At 34.8% G+C, this 14,624-nt stretch overlaps 1 protein-coding gene across 2 annotated transcripts in view; it reads right to left on the bottom strand.

Moving 5' to 3' along the window:
- Positions 1 to 14,624, bottom strand: part of PSPC1 (paraspeckle component 1) — a 107,319-nt gene that overhangs the window by 35,102 nt on the left and 57,593 nt on the right. The window contains exons 8-9 of one of the 2 annotated variants that reach the window (XM_088458554.1): positions 13,728 to 13,903; positions 11,187 to 11,644 (exon numbers count right to left, since the gene is read on the bottom strand). In XM_088458554.1, the coding sequence (XP_088314680.1) occupies positions 11,459 to 11,644; positions 13,728 to 13,903 (362 nt within the window). In that variant the 3' untranslated portion in view covers positions 11,187 to 11,458. Of the gene's footprint in view, positions 1 to 11,186; positions 11,645 to 13,727; positions 13,904 to 14,624 lie in introns of those variants that run through there. The other variant, XR_015872878.1, reaches the window with a different exon arrangement.

Genomic DNA, 14,624 nt, shown 5'->3' with positions numbered 1-14,624 from the left:
GACAGAGAACCACCTGCCCACCTCAGCCGTGTTAAAAGTCACTTTGGAGTACACCTGGTATCTATTCCCACACTGCATGCTCACCCAAGCTGGGCTCTGGTACCAGTATATCCGAATAAGAACATGCTCAGTTTTAAAGTCTTTTAATATATGCTTTTTAAAATGTAAGTGTACTCAAATAAAAAGGTAAGAGTTTGGAGATTTTGTCACTCTAATAACCGCATTAACTTTAGTAATCCTGAACCTCTCATTATATCAATTAGATCACCTTTAAAGTATGTCCCTTTTGTAGGACGTGCTTTAAGAAGCAATAATAACCACCACAGCAGTAGAGTTACTTCCCAGTGATCAAACATCCACATCTTAACAGATAAAGCAATGGCATCGTATACTTATGACCTGTATCAGTGGCTGCTGAAAGACCGTTTAGTCCTTAAAAGTTGTGCAATCCTATCAACATTTGCATGTAGTTAGAATACTGACACACAGGAAGCTGTCTAACGGAACCCCGGCGTCGAAATCCCGACTTAATACTAAAGATAGACGTCTAAAAACAGACGCCTATCTTTAGCCCGACGACGGAATCCGGACAGTCTGTTTGCCAAACTAAAGTAAGCGGAGAAGGTTAGCTTAGCTGTTAGCCGCGGGGGGTGGGGATGTTAGGGTTAGGCTAGGGGAAGGGAGGGTTAGGCATAGGCACCACTGGGCGGAAGTTAGGGAGGGTTAGGGTGTGGGAATAGGGGGATAGGTTTAGGCACCCCCGGGGGGAGACTTAGGGTTAGGCACCACCCCAGGAGTTTAGGGCTAGGCACCAAGGGAAGGTTGGGGTGGATTGGGGGGAGGGTAGTGTTAGTATACTTACCTGCCCCGTCAGGAATCTAGTGTGTTGGGCTTCTGGCGTAAGCATTTCAGCCGCCTGGATTTCATACCCAACTTCCACATTTAGTACGGATTTAGGCAAACTAACGGTATTGCAAGTTGCACAGCTGTAAGAAAAATGATAATACAACCATTTGCAGACATGTACATAAATAGCCATGTTATTCTGGATACCATTAGTTTTCACTCTGGCTGCTGAAAAATATCTTATTAGCTGATTGAGCAGGTATAATTTGCTTTTGCAAATAAATAAACCCACAAAATACATACATACATACATATATATATATATACACACACACACATACATCTCTATTTATATGGCGCCACAAGGGTTCCACAGCTCCTTACAAAGTGACGCCCTGTGTATTATGATCACTACTGCAACAATATCAATAAACCATGTCCTTGTCCTGCATTATATTGTGCTGCAAGCCGTTGGTTTCTTATTTGCTCATCTGTGTACTTTGTAATACGCTGCAGGACCCTTGTGGCACCACATAAAGGAAAAAAAATAAATAAAAATATATATATTTATATTTGTGTGTATGTGCATATATGAATGGAAAGATGAGTGCCTAATAGTGTAGATAAGGACATATCATACCCATCCATCCCCATGTTGGAGTCTCCTTGCTAGACCAAACGCACCAGGACTGCACAGATAAACCTGAAAATGATAGCTTAGACAGATAACCGATTATTTTTCTGATTCTTTTTATGGGTGCTACTTATTTGATGTAATGTTCACTGTGTAAAATTAAATGTTAAACCTGTTTTATAAAACCTAACATACCTCTGTTAATGATACCTATTTGGGAAATTAATATCCCTAAAGGGTAGTTGTGGAATTTAAGATTTCTTAATACAGTGCAATTCTATATACCAGTGCACGCTAGGTTGTAGTTATTTTAACCTCTATATGCTGAAAATCTATGGGTGGTCATGTGACCGAAGATACTGGCAAAAAGAAAGTTCTTTATTTTATTTCACATTACTATGCACTTGCACTTTACACGCACTAAGTTAGGAGCATGGTATGATATATGTCCTGATCTACCATATTAGGCGATCATATTTTCCTCCATTGTTGATAAATTTTAAATATGTGTGAACTACCATCACACATCCCTGGTTATTAGCAGCCACTCACATATAAAGATGAGAAGTGTTTTTAAATAGCTTACTAAAAATGTCCAGATCAGTTAGACCAGTGGTTCCCAAACTGAGTGCCACGGCACCCTGGGGTGTAGCAGGGAACTTGCAGGGGTGCCTTGGGGTGGTGGTCCAGTACCAAATAGAATGATTTTTAGTCAATGTCAAGGGCTATAACCAGTGCTAATGAGTGCAAATCAAAAATGTGGGCAAAAAAAAAAGTGCAGCTCAGTCAACCACCACATAACTGAACCTAAGGGTGACATATGAACAATATACTTCATTTAATTTTGGCTGAATTTCTCACTAAGAAACCTTTCGTGCCATAGAAAAAAATGCTGATACTCTACGGCGCCGTGGTAAAAAAAACAAAAAAACAAAAAAAAAAACTGAACCACTGGGTTAGACAATCCCTTTATTTACCTGTGGGGCCTCTCTCTACTATAACTATATAATATATATATATATATATATATATATATACACACACACACGTATACATATACACACACACTCATCTCAATCAGGCTTAGCTTAGGCTCCACCCCCAACACCCCTCCGAGACCGGAAGTGACACTGGCAGAAGTGAGCTTCTAATTCTGAACAAAATGAAGTTCTATGCTTCACAGACTAAAAGTTGAGATGGGTATATAATGGGTATATAATGCGGCCATGGTTTAGGGGGTTTGTATGTCCTGTTTTTCACTTGTGGTGTCTTGATAAAGACCGCGTTTGTGCGGTCGAAACATCGACCTTATGACATGTTTATACTATTAAAGTAAGTTTTTTCCAAACTTTTTCTTCAAAAAAATATGGAGAAGCCCTGGTGAGTGCATTCTTTAATATTATATATATATATATATATATATACATACATACACATTTTTAGAATATACACATGGTAGGCATTGAATGACAAAGCAATAAACTTCGAAACATTGAAGCTACCTGCTGCTGTCTGTCTTTGGTTGCCGAGTGCTGCCTTCTGTGTGTTGGAGTCCGGCTGGGGTACCCGAAGGCACCAGGTCACTTATTGGAAGTGCTGCCTGTCTGTGCCAAGTATTAAATAAATAAATAAATAAATATATATATATATATATATATATCTATCTATCTATATATCGGATAGTTTAGAATTTGCACGCAGAGTTCGGATTCTTCCCACCAAAAAATGTGACTCAAAGAGGCAAAACGTCATCTTGCATGGACAATCATCATCATTCCTGGACTTTTGTCCAGGAATGATGTTTGCCCATGCAAGATGACGTTTTGCCTCTGAGTCCCGTTTTTTGGAAGGTAAAATCCGACACACACACACAGTGCATCCGGAACATTGTTATGTTAGTGTCTTATTTCAAAATGGAATAAATTAATTTTTGTCCTCAAAATTCTACACACAATACCCTATAATGACAATGTGTAAGATTTTTGCAAATGTAATATAAAAAAAAAAAAAAATACTAAAGGTGCATGCACACGTAACAAACTTTTGAACAATTTAACTATAACGACGTAGTTATCGTTCAAACAGGAATGGGCGAAACTGGAAAGGTGTGCCAAGCTTTTGGCATCATATTCAAATAGACTTGAGGCTGTAAATGCTGCCAAAGGTGCATCAATAAAGTATTGAGCAAAAGCTGTGAATACTTATGTACATGAGATTATATTATAAATTTACAAAAATGTAAAAAAAAAAAAAAAAAAAAACACACAAAAAACACTTTACACGTTGTCATTATGGGGTATTTTGTGTAGAATTTTGGAGAACAAAAATGGTTTTATTTTATTTTAGAATAAGGCTGTAACATAAAATGTGGAAAAAGTGAAGCGCAGTGAATACTTTCCGGGGGGTTGGGGGAGGGAGATAGAGAGACACACACAGAGAGGTCGAGACACACACAGAGAGATAGAGAGACACACACAGAGAGATAGAGAGACACACACAGAGAGATAGAGACACACACAGAGAGAAAGACAGAGAAAGAGACACAGAGAGAATATATAAATAAACCCAAGGTCCGGCACTCCAAATAAATGAAGAAATAGCAGGGGTGCCCTCACAGAAGGGTTAAATAAACAAATAAAAGGTGCGGCACTCCCTTGTTAAAAAAAAATAATAATAATAAAAAAAAAAATCACACAAACCACAGCAGTGATAATCTATTATCACTGCTATGGTTTGTGTGATTTTTTACAAGTGAGTGCAGCACCTTTGTTTATACTATATATATATATATTTTATATTGTGAACAGTCCAGCAAATTAACGGTTAAGGAATGCTCATATTTAACAGGATGGTGTATGCATAAGATACAACATAAAAACTATTTTGACACATGTGCCATCTTTATTGAAACGTATACTTTCAAAATACATTTTTAGTTTCATTATTCTTCAAATTTTACAACCAAAAAAAAAAAAAAAAAAGGAGAGGTGTAGCAATACCAGTGAATGAACCCACAATGCTAGCAAATGAACAGACAAGTCAAGTGAATAATATGACTTGCATTAATAAGTCAATCATTAATTATCCTTTATTTATATGGCGCCACAAGGGTTCCACAGCACTTTACAAAGTACATAATTGCGCAAACAAGAAAAAAAAAAAAAAAAGGGACTTACAGTACAAAATAATGCAGGACAAGGACATAGTTTATAGACATTACTGCAATAGTGATCATAACACTCAAATAAGCAGCAGGGCGTCAGCAACCAAGTGTTAGGTGCCCATGTGGGGAGTTAGGAGTAGACTATTGTATGAGTGAGGGAAGGAGAAGCACATGAGGTAGGGGAGCAGCACAGACAAAATCTTGGAAGCGGGAGTAGGAGAAAGTAATCAGTTGGCAAGAGAGGTGGAATGCATTTGTTGAGCTAAGTAGGCGGGCAGGAGTGTGAAGTGAGATGATATCTGAGATGCAAGTGGGAGAGGATTGGGTGAGGGCTTTGTGAGGTAAGAACCTTGAATTGGGTTCTTAAGGGGAGCCAGTGTAGGGCTTGTAGGAGAGGGAAGGCAGATGTAAAATGTTTGGAGAGGAAGATGAGCACAGCAGCAACATTAAGGAGAGATTGAAGTAGAGAGAGGTAGTAGACAGGGAGGCCACATAAGAGGAGGTTACAAGAGTCCAATCTGGAGACGACCATTGAGCGGATGAGGGTCTTGGCTGCCTCCATGGTGAGAAAGGGTCCGATTCTAGAAATATTTTTGAGATTGAAGCGGCAGAACTGCGAGAGGTACTGAATGTGTGGTTTGAGGGAGTAGTCAAGGATAACTCCAAGACAGCGCACTTGGTGGCCAGAAGAGATAGTTGGACCGTTAATAGATGATAAATTGTGGGAAGTGAGGTTATGCAGGAGGTTGGGAAAATGATCAGCTCAGTCTTACACATGTTCAGTTTAAGAGAGCGCTGGGACATCCAGGAAGAGATAGCAGAGAGACAGTTGGAGATACGTGTGAGGAGAGGGCGTGAGGTCAGGTAGAGGACAGCGAGGAGAGAGCAGTATCACCAAGACCAAGGGAGTGAAAGATTTGCATTAGGAGAGGGTGGTCTACAATATCAAAAGCAGCAAGAGAGGTCAAGGAGAATGAGCAGAGTATCTAATCTAAGTTTGTATGCACTAAAATTTAAGATCGATGTTAAACCTGAAAATGTTAATTCACAATTATGCAGTGCACACAGCAGAAATACTTTAATAGCTTTGAAAGACAGCTATATGTATTGATTGAATTGTGCATTTCAGCTGTATGCACCACGTAATTGTAAAGTTTTCATTGGCTGAGGGGCCTTATTTAAATGAACTTGTATGCTGGGCCAGCCCTCTAACAAAGTCTGGAAGACGAAATGCGTAGGGTGGTGTCCTACGTAGCCACTTGCAGTTGACGAGAAGGATCTCCGGTATCGCTATTATAACTAGGAGCTTTATTGCCTTATATTGAGGTTTTGTTTTTGCTTGCCTTGAATAAATTTTAGCAGATAATGCACTATGTGACACCCCCTTCATGTTTTTGAATTTTAGCTAACACGTAACCAGACAGGTGGATTCAAGTAAAAAAGGGAAGACAGATGAAAAGAAACTGGAGCTCAGTTCTGAAATTGTTGCTGGGCAAAGGCTATTAACTTTTGGAATTGGTAAAAGCGCAGCGATATCGGTCTCTGTAAATATATAATTATATATACACACTCAGTGTTCAGCAAGGGGTGCATGGTCCCTAAAAGTTGTTCATATGTTCAGGGCTGCTGCAGCCATTGCTGTAATGATCACTTATGACTTTGTGATCATTGGATCTAAACATGAGTGCATACATTATATATAATCTCTCTGGCTTCGCACAGGAGCAATTTTTAATATACAGTCAGTCTTGTTTATCCGAGGTCTTATAAGATGGCCTTGTAGACAGTCGTTTTCTCCTCCTTACTTAAACACAAAGTAAATTTTGACGTGACACGCAAAAGGGTCACAAAGTTGTCCTTGAGCAAAATAGTCTCCACTTAGGTCAACTCCATCCACATTAAGGGATATATTTACTAAAGTGACAGTTTTTAAAAGTGGAGATGTTGCCCATAGCAATTAATCAAATTCTACTTAAGTAGCACCTCCTAGAAGATAATAGCTATAATCTGATTGGTTGCTATGGGCAACATCTCAACTTCTAAAAACTCACTTTAGTAAATGTACCCTTAAGTGTCTATCTCAGTGCTTTATTGGTCATGCCAAAGCAGACTTACTTATTGGAGTAGTTTGAAATTAAAGATTAATTTTTCACATAAATTAAATAGGAAAGGTAAAAAAAAAAAAAAAAAAGGGAAACACTGAAATTTTGTATCAGTAAACAGGGCTTACATCAATTTTTCTGGAGAAACCAGATAATATGTAGCAATCTACATGATATAAAATAAAGTCCATTGCTGTGACACCTAAGCCTAAACCTCCCTCGACAAATGCTCTATAAAAGAGTGATAACTGCATCAAAATCCATCCAGTGGTTCAAGATTAACCCAAATAGACAGATGCGGACCAGGGACTTTATTTTATACTATGTACAGATAAACATATCACTGCCTTAATTTCAAGTTTGATGTGTGTTACTGTGCCCTTCTGCATGTATCTAAATAAAAGTGAACACAATTTAAGATTTAACAAAAAAATTACACGTGTTTACTTGCTTGAATCTAAAACAAAAAAGGAATGCACATTAGCAGACAATTCCAACATTTAAATACCATTACATGCCAAAGGGGAAAAAAAAATATTGATTGGCAAATATGTAAGCAATTAGGGGATATAAATAATAGTAATATTCATAGGATTACGGCAGCCATGTTAGAAAAAAATAAAAAGTGACCATCATACTGCAAAAAAAAAATGTATGTGTATATATGGCCAAACTCAAGTAAATAGATTGTATAATATTTATGTTTTAGAGCTTTTTAATGTCATTGCTTAATTTTCATTCATAACTCAAGTTCTTAATACATGCTGTTCTGTTATTGACATACAAATATATATTTGCATTCTCTTAGAAACTGATTTATAGAAGCAGGCATGACCTATGGATAGGAAAACAAAAAACAATGTATTTATCTAATATTTTCACCATTAGGAAATCATAAATTAGCTTGTTTGATTTAAAAGCAATGATTTGGTCACCATACAGTAGGTCTGAATAATGGTTTGCAGTTTTAAACTTTGTGTTTTTTAGAAATTTACTATGGAGAGAGGAGAATGCCTCCACCTAAAGAACTACACAAGTTTGTTTCTTTAATTTTTATGTGCACTGTAAAGGCATTGTAGAGTTTCACTTTTGATGTTTACACGTGTTCACATTTCGTATTTGTAACACCCATCATAATACATTTTTACGAACTTATAATTCAGTATAAACTAATTTTATGAAATTTTTGTTGGCAAATTATTTTCCATCAAATGAGAATCCACATGACAAAATGTAAAAGAAAGCTACATAAAACACAAAATAAATGGTACAAGTATAAAAAAATACTTTAAATTATAAAACAGTCTTATGTTTTCACTTTACCAATTTTTGCCTCAGCCCAAAAGAAATGAGGAAAAGAAAAAATGGACCTTTAAATCTGTTCAATAGAAAACAGGCGCAGAGAACAATGAATATCAATGAATACCAGTATCAATCTGAAATATTTATGTAGAGCCTTGATTTTGGAATAAAGGGGAAAATACTTATTATATTGTTACGAGTATTTAATAATTTGACATTTTCTTTTAAAGTGTAATTTATCTATATAGAAACTAATTTCTAAAATATTTATTTCCAAAGGTTTCAATCTGTCATCCAAATACAATTGGGACGTTCACAGGATCCATTAACAGTCATATTTAATGTAAAATATCGTACTGCTGAATAATTTTCCATAGAGTATAACTATGGGGAACAGAAGAATGGTTCTAGTCCTCAGATAAAAACGTACTCAAGGGGAGAATTATCCTACAATTATACATTAAATTTTGGACGCATGATGCATAGTTAAATAAGTAAACCTGGATTTCGTTATCTCTTCTAGGTCATGGTCGTACTGCACTAATAGGAGTTCAGTGATGTCATCTTAGAAATAAGTATATAATAGGGATTACATTACTAATACCGAGGTCACCTTGGAAAACTACAATTATAAAAACATTATTATTTGTTTACTAAAATATGGATATGGTTTCAAGAACCTTTTATGTATGCTTAACATTCTGTTCTTTAGGAACACATTTGAGCCTCAAAACAACTATAGAAACAAGATTTAAATAGAATATACTGAAAATTGTTAAAAAAAAAATGAGTTATCATTGGTAATATGGCAAAAAAAGTTTTATTTGGTATACATTTCCGGCTTTTAAAAAAAACAAAAATAAACTGAATACACAGGTAGTATTGTGCTTCATTAATTGCTGTTTCATATTAGAATTATTTTCTCCTAAACGGATGTGCGACAAAAGATATCAGCGTAGTTATATAACCAGTGCATTCTGAATTAAAGAGGGGGAAATCAATTAGCCCTGATAAATTATTGGGGGAGAAAAAAAGGGAGGTAGCGTGCCCAGGTCTATTCAATTAGGCTCCCTTTTTCTCCCGATGCCTGTGATAATGCACGTTAAATGAAAGTGTTAATGTGCGTTAACTTAGGTTATCTGGCGTTAACCCCTTAATCCATGATAACTTCATGGATTCAGGCGTTAAGTGGCTTCTCATGAGACCCGAAAAGAAATCCCCATTAAGTGGAACTAATTGGGGAGCAATTAGCGTGAGGTAATTTACCGCAGCTAATTAAATTACCTCTAAAATTTTGAACGTGTTTTTCAAATTTGAAGCTACATTTACCGATTAACATGTTTGGAAAAGAGGTGTTATGAATGTAAAAACTCGCTATAGTTAAGCAATTTGTATCTTTTACTAAAATGAATACGTTCAGGACAGTTACCAATAATGCTGATAAAACCAGTCAAAGATGTTCCTAGATCTAAATATATTAAAGGATAATTTCACCTTTTTAATAATATATTTAAAAAATAATCCACCAGCTTTACCCAAATTGTGGGGATCCCTCTGGAGACTGTTCCTCCCACAAGTGATACCCTAATTGGAAATTATGCCACAGGATAGTGTCATCTAGACAACATCTCTTGGTGTACCATTAAGCTGATGGCATTTAAAGTCCTAGCACCACTCTGCCATTTTTACCTACAAATAGGGTCAGTGACCGGTGGTGGGAAGATTACATTTGAAATTGTTAAAGACATATGGCCAGAATGATTTCACATTTTGAAGCATTTGTTTTACACTGGGAATACATTTTTTGCTTCATTACGTACCCAAATGAATTTTAGTTTTTTGCTGGACTTTATTTGTTTTAGAAAAAGTTCCTCTTGGTAGCAAAATCGGGATAAAAAAAAAAAAAAAAAAAAAAAAAAAAAAAACTCGTTTTGGGACGGACAAACAAAAAAAATAAGGAACAAAAAACAAAGCCTTGATTTCTTCCCTGGTTAGTTTCAAATTTAATGCAACCCTACAAATTATATCCCTAAATGTATTTTATAGTTCTTATAGGATATCAAATGTATACTTTGCAAATGTATTATACTAATAAGGGTTAATAAAAATGTAAAATGTGATTTTTATTAAATGTTCAACTTAAACTAAAAAGTGCAAGCAATATCTGAGCTCATGTTACAGATATGCCCAGCTACATCCTTGACAAGTAGTGCTGCGAATAGCGCCATGCGTGACGTGATACGCACTCGGGCAATCGGAGACACACATTCGCGTTGCCATAGGATTGAGTGGGAGATGCACTCCCGCGAACAGGGACGTGTCATAGCGTATCTTGGCACATAGCACAATGCGTGCGCATGTTTGTGGAGTTGTCAGCAACAATGAACAGCTTTTGTTTCGTTTCACTGAAGTCAGTGACAGCCTGTGTGTGGTCAGAAGTGTCCTGCAACAATTTAAAAGGAAATTTATGTCTTCAGGTTCTTTAAGCAATAGGCAACAGTATGCACAAGTCATGCCCTTGTGTGGGAAAGTGAAATATAAGAACCACACAGCAAGCCAGTAAATCATGTTGAGGCCAGACATACAAACTGAATAATACCTATTTAAATATGCAAGAATGTAGACTCTTACTTATAAGGTAGCACATTTCTCAGTAATAAGCTATATATGTAGCGCTAATACCAAAGTCAAAACTGTACATCAAAATATATTTTTAGTACAACCCTTCCCCCGCCCAACTGTTTAATGCTTGAAATTAAAAAAAAGTACTTTACATTCACCCAATTCTGAATTCAAGGTTCTTAAAATTCCACAAAACAAGGATCTTTAGAATATCACAAAGCAAAATACAATTTGAAAAAAAAAAAAAAATTGTATTTGGCCTATAATTATTTTCTAAATATATGCATTTCGAAGACTAGGAGTCTTTTTTTTGTTCCTTAGTTTTTTATTCCATTATGATTAGTATTGTAGTGAACGGTATAGTGGGTAATTAGGGGGGATATAATAGGAAAAAACCTTATAGACACACGAAATCAGAACAAGTTTGCTATAAAACACTTATACGAAAATGGTTGAAGTAATGTAAAAGTGAAATTGAGGGGAAAAAATATTTTATAAAGTCTAGACAATGAAACCCTGCCTTTAAAATAGCTTTATTAAACAATTCAAAGGATGTTTTGCCTTTATTGTAATTATATAACTGCACATTTTACACCACTATTACAAATAGATTAGTCACATTTAGCTTTCACAATGAGGCATTATCAATCTCATTAATCAAAACACAAAATGTATGAGTTACATAACAAAAATCTACTACAAACTCTAGAATTAAGACAAAAACAAAAGTAATAAAATAAAAAAGGCATTCCACTGGAATTTATTTACTACACAGTATGGACTAACGTACTAATAACGGCGACGTTTGTTAGATCCATCAAAGTTTCCCCCTTGGCTTCCTCTACCATAGCCACCAGGTCCACCACCAACTGCATTTACACCACCCATTGCTGGCTGAGCAGCTTCAGTTCCTGCTCTGTTAACCATGGGAGATCCCATTTGTGATGGAGATGGCTGTGAGAATCTATCATTGCGCTATAAGTGCATTCGTTCAATGTGCAGTCCCATAAGATTAAGATTTGTCAATATTATTGGAAATATTCAAAGTGCAGTGATGACGTTCAGAAGACAATCCGGCGGAGTCGTACATAGAAGGAAGAAAGGAGCATTTAAATTAGTAACTATTTCAGGAAAAAAAAAAAAAAGTATCCTAAAAAGGATTTTTGGTATCAAAGATTTAAATCAAAGTACCAGCTGCATATTTCTGTGTGAATAATGTCCCATTTTATTGCTGTTAAATTAGTTATGGATCAGAAAATCCTACTTGCATCAAATACTACTTATATGACTGGATGATATTCTTTGCTCATACAAGTGAAATGATTTTTACCTCACAGTATACATTAAACTATCCCCTAAATATAGTATGTAAATATTGATAGCTACATTTAACAATGTTCGTATTGGGTAGCTACCAAAGATGGAAAAATCTGTAAAGGTGGTCATCACAAAATATATGAATAATATCAATTATAAATAATGTTTCATCCACAAAGTTATTCACACTGCAGCTGCGCTAAATTACCATTTATAAATAAAAAAAACTATGTTTAAGATATGATCTTGAGTAACTATTTTTTCTGTATTCTTCCATTAAGAATTTTTAACTTATTTCCTTTGGAAATACATTTTTGCATCAACAGTCACACAAGTATTAATTTCTTTTTTTCAATGTGTTAATCAAATAATGACAGTGCAGTATGTAATTTATGCATTTTGCACATGAAAATGTGTTTATATACTGCGTTTCTGAAAGATAGTTCTAAGATTGAATTATGCAGAGTGCAAAATGGTAAATATGAAGCATCACTACAAAGCATACATTACCGATTATTCTGCTTTAGTAATGTATTACAAGGTAGAATTATAAAAAGATATTTTAGCCTAGGTTAAAAGAAAGTAATTCCTTTGTGAGGTATACTTTTATTGAACAATGAAATGATTTAGAATATTAAAACAAATTTTATTAGCACTTTTTTATATAAAGTATGGGTTATCCAGACATCAAATTATTTTGTCTGCCCATTTTGGTACAAAAAAAAAATAAAAATATACAAATGACCGAACAGTTAAGTGGTGAAAATATGATTAGAAATTGTCGTCTAAAATGAGGTTTTCGACAGGTTGAATCATTAATTTTTACACAGTATTCATATTTTTTTCTTATGAATATTTTACAAATAGCCACTAAACCGCACCTAAGGCTTTCTAGGTATAAAAAAGCATGTATTGGAAACAATTTTAATCTAAATACTGAGAAAGTGTGGAGAAATCATCACAACAACGAAAAGTTAGACAAAATTTAAAAATGTACTTTTTAGAGTCTTCATTAGGGTGAGTGCAATGCACAAGAATAGTTTGGAAGAAATCAAAGTTCCGAAAAAATAAACTGAATTTAAAATATTTGAAACTACATTTCATTTGTGTTTGTTAATAAGGACCATGCAAAGTGATGCAAACTACAAACGTTAAATGGCCTTTTCTTTTATATAGAAAGTATTTTTCACTTTATACATTTGCCATGAAGGCTTAGCAAAACGGCGAGTATGACATTTCTATGCAAAGTTTGAAACATAAGTAGCTCATGAGCAAAGATTATGATCGCATCAAAACAATATGCAGTAAAATAGAAAAAAAACCATTGCTAAATATGTATTGAAAATTATACAGTCAACTATTAAAATTATGCAAGGATAAAATAAAGAATTAAGTCTATTAAACTATGTTTAAAAAAAACAAACCTATATATATATATATATATATATATATATATATATATATATATATATATATATATATATGTTTAAAGAAAAAGACACTTAATTCTTCAAAGTTTCAATAAGAGACCAAGACCTTTAAAACCATTAAAGTAAAAAAAATAAAAAAAATAATATTTAGGGTTGCTTCCAAGCAACATACTCAAATCGTCACTTGAGCATGCTTAAAGTTTTGCATTGTATTCTAAAACTGAATAAAAGAGAGAACATAGGCTGGATTGTGAAAATAGTTACTGTTTACAAGTGAAAATATATGTAAAGAAAAACTACAAATACATTACCACTGCTCCATTATCAGGCATCATGGCAGCTCCCAGGTTTGCAGCTCCTTCAGAGCCCATCGAAGGACCAGGCCCCATTGAAGGGCTTGTAACAGTTGGTCGGGTGTTCATGTTCATCCCCATCATTGGAGGAGGAGGTGGACCTTGGTTACCAGCAGGTGCTGGGCTATAGGTATCTACGCAAAACAATCTATACTTAGAACTGTTCTTCCTCTTTTGCAAACTTTGAAAGTATTTAAAAACTGTCAATGCTGTGTGGGCTTTATAACAAATGACAAGTTGCCCTTACATTCAATTTTCAAATAACCCAAAACGAAAAAAAAAACCCTTTAAAACTATTTTTTTTCATGTATATGGAAATATGTATTCCCGGAACAAATAAAACTTCTTAAATCGTACAAGAGAAATTTAATTTAAAAACAATTACAATTCTAATGTGATCAATTGGCTGCTACTGCATAAGAAAAATGTGACAGAAAACAACTCTATTACAAATATTTATATTTTTTTTAAATTCCATTTATGCAACAAATTCAATTTAGTCCATAACGGATTACAATCAGAAATTAAAAAACTTATTTACAGTATCACATACAAATGTACAATTATAAACATTAAAATACTTAACACTTGGGTGAATATCATCAAGTAGGATGTACACAGTTACATAATACTAAGAACTCACTGGAACTTTAACGTACCCTAGAAATATCTGCGTTCATACAGACAGAATTTATACCAAAATATACTGTAGTAATGTAACAGGTAGATCTATATCAATGGATATACATTAATATAAAATGTAAGCATTCTGTAACAAACTTAGAAAAATAGTTTTGATCCTCAACATAATAATATCTACAGCAGGCAATGGGGAACAGGCAGTTTGAGGGTTGT

The sequence above is a fragment of the Taudactylus pleione genome, unplaced genomic scaffold (assembly GCF_031769625.1).
Source record: "Taudactylus pleione unplaced genomic scaffold, aTauple2 ptg000842l, whole genome shotgun sequence".
Taxonomy (NCBI): Eukaryota; Metazoa; Chordata; class Amphibia; order Anura; family Myobatrachidae; genus Taudactylus; species Taudactylus pleione.
This window is presented reverse-complemented; position numbering and strand designations above follow the sequence as displayed.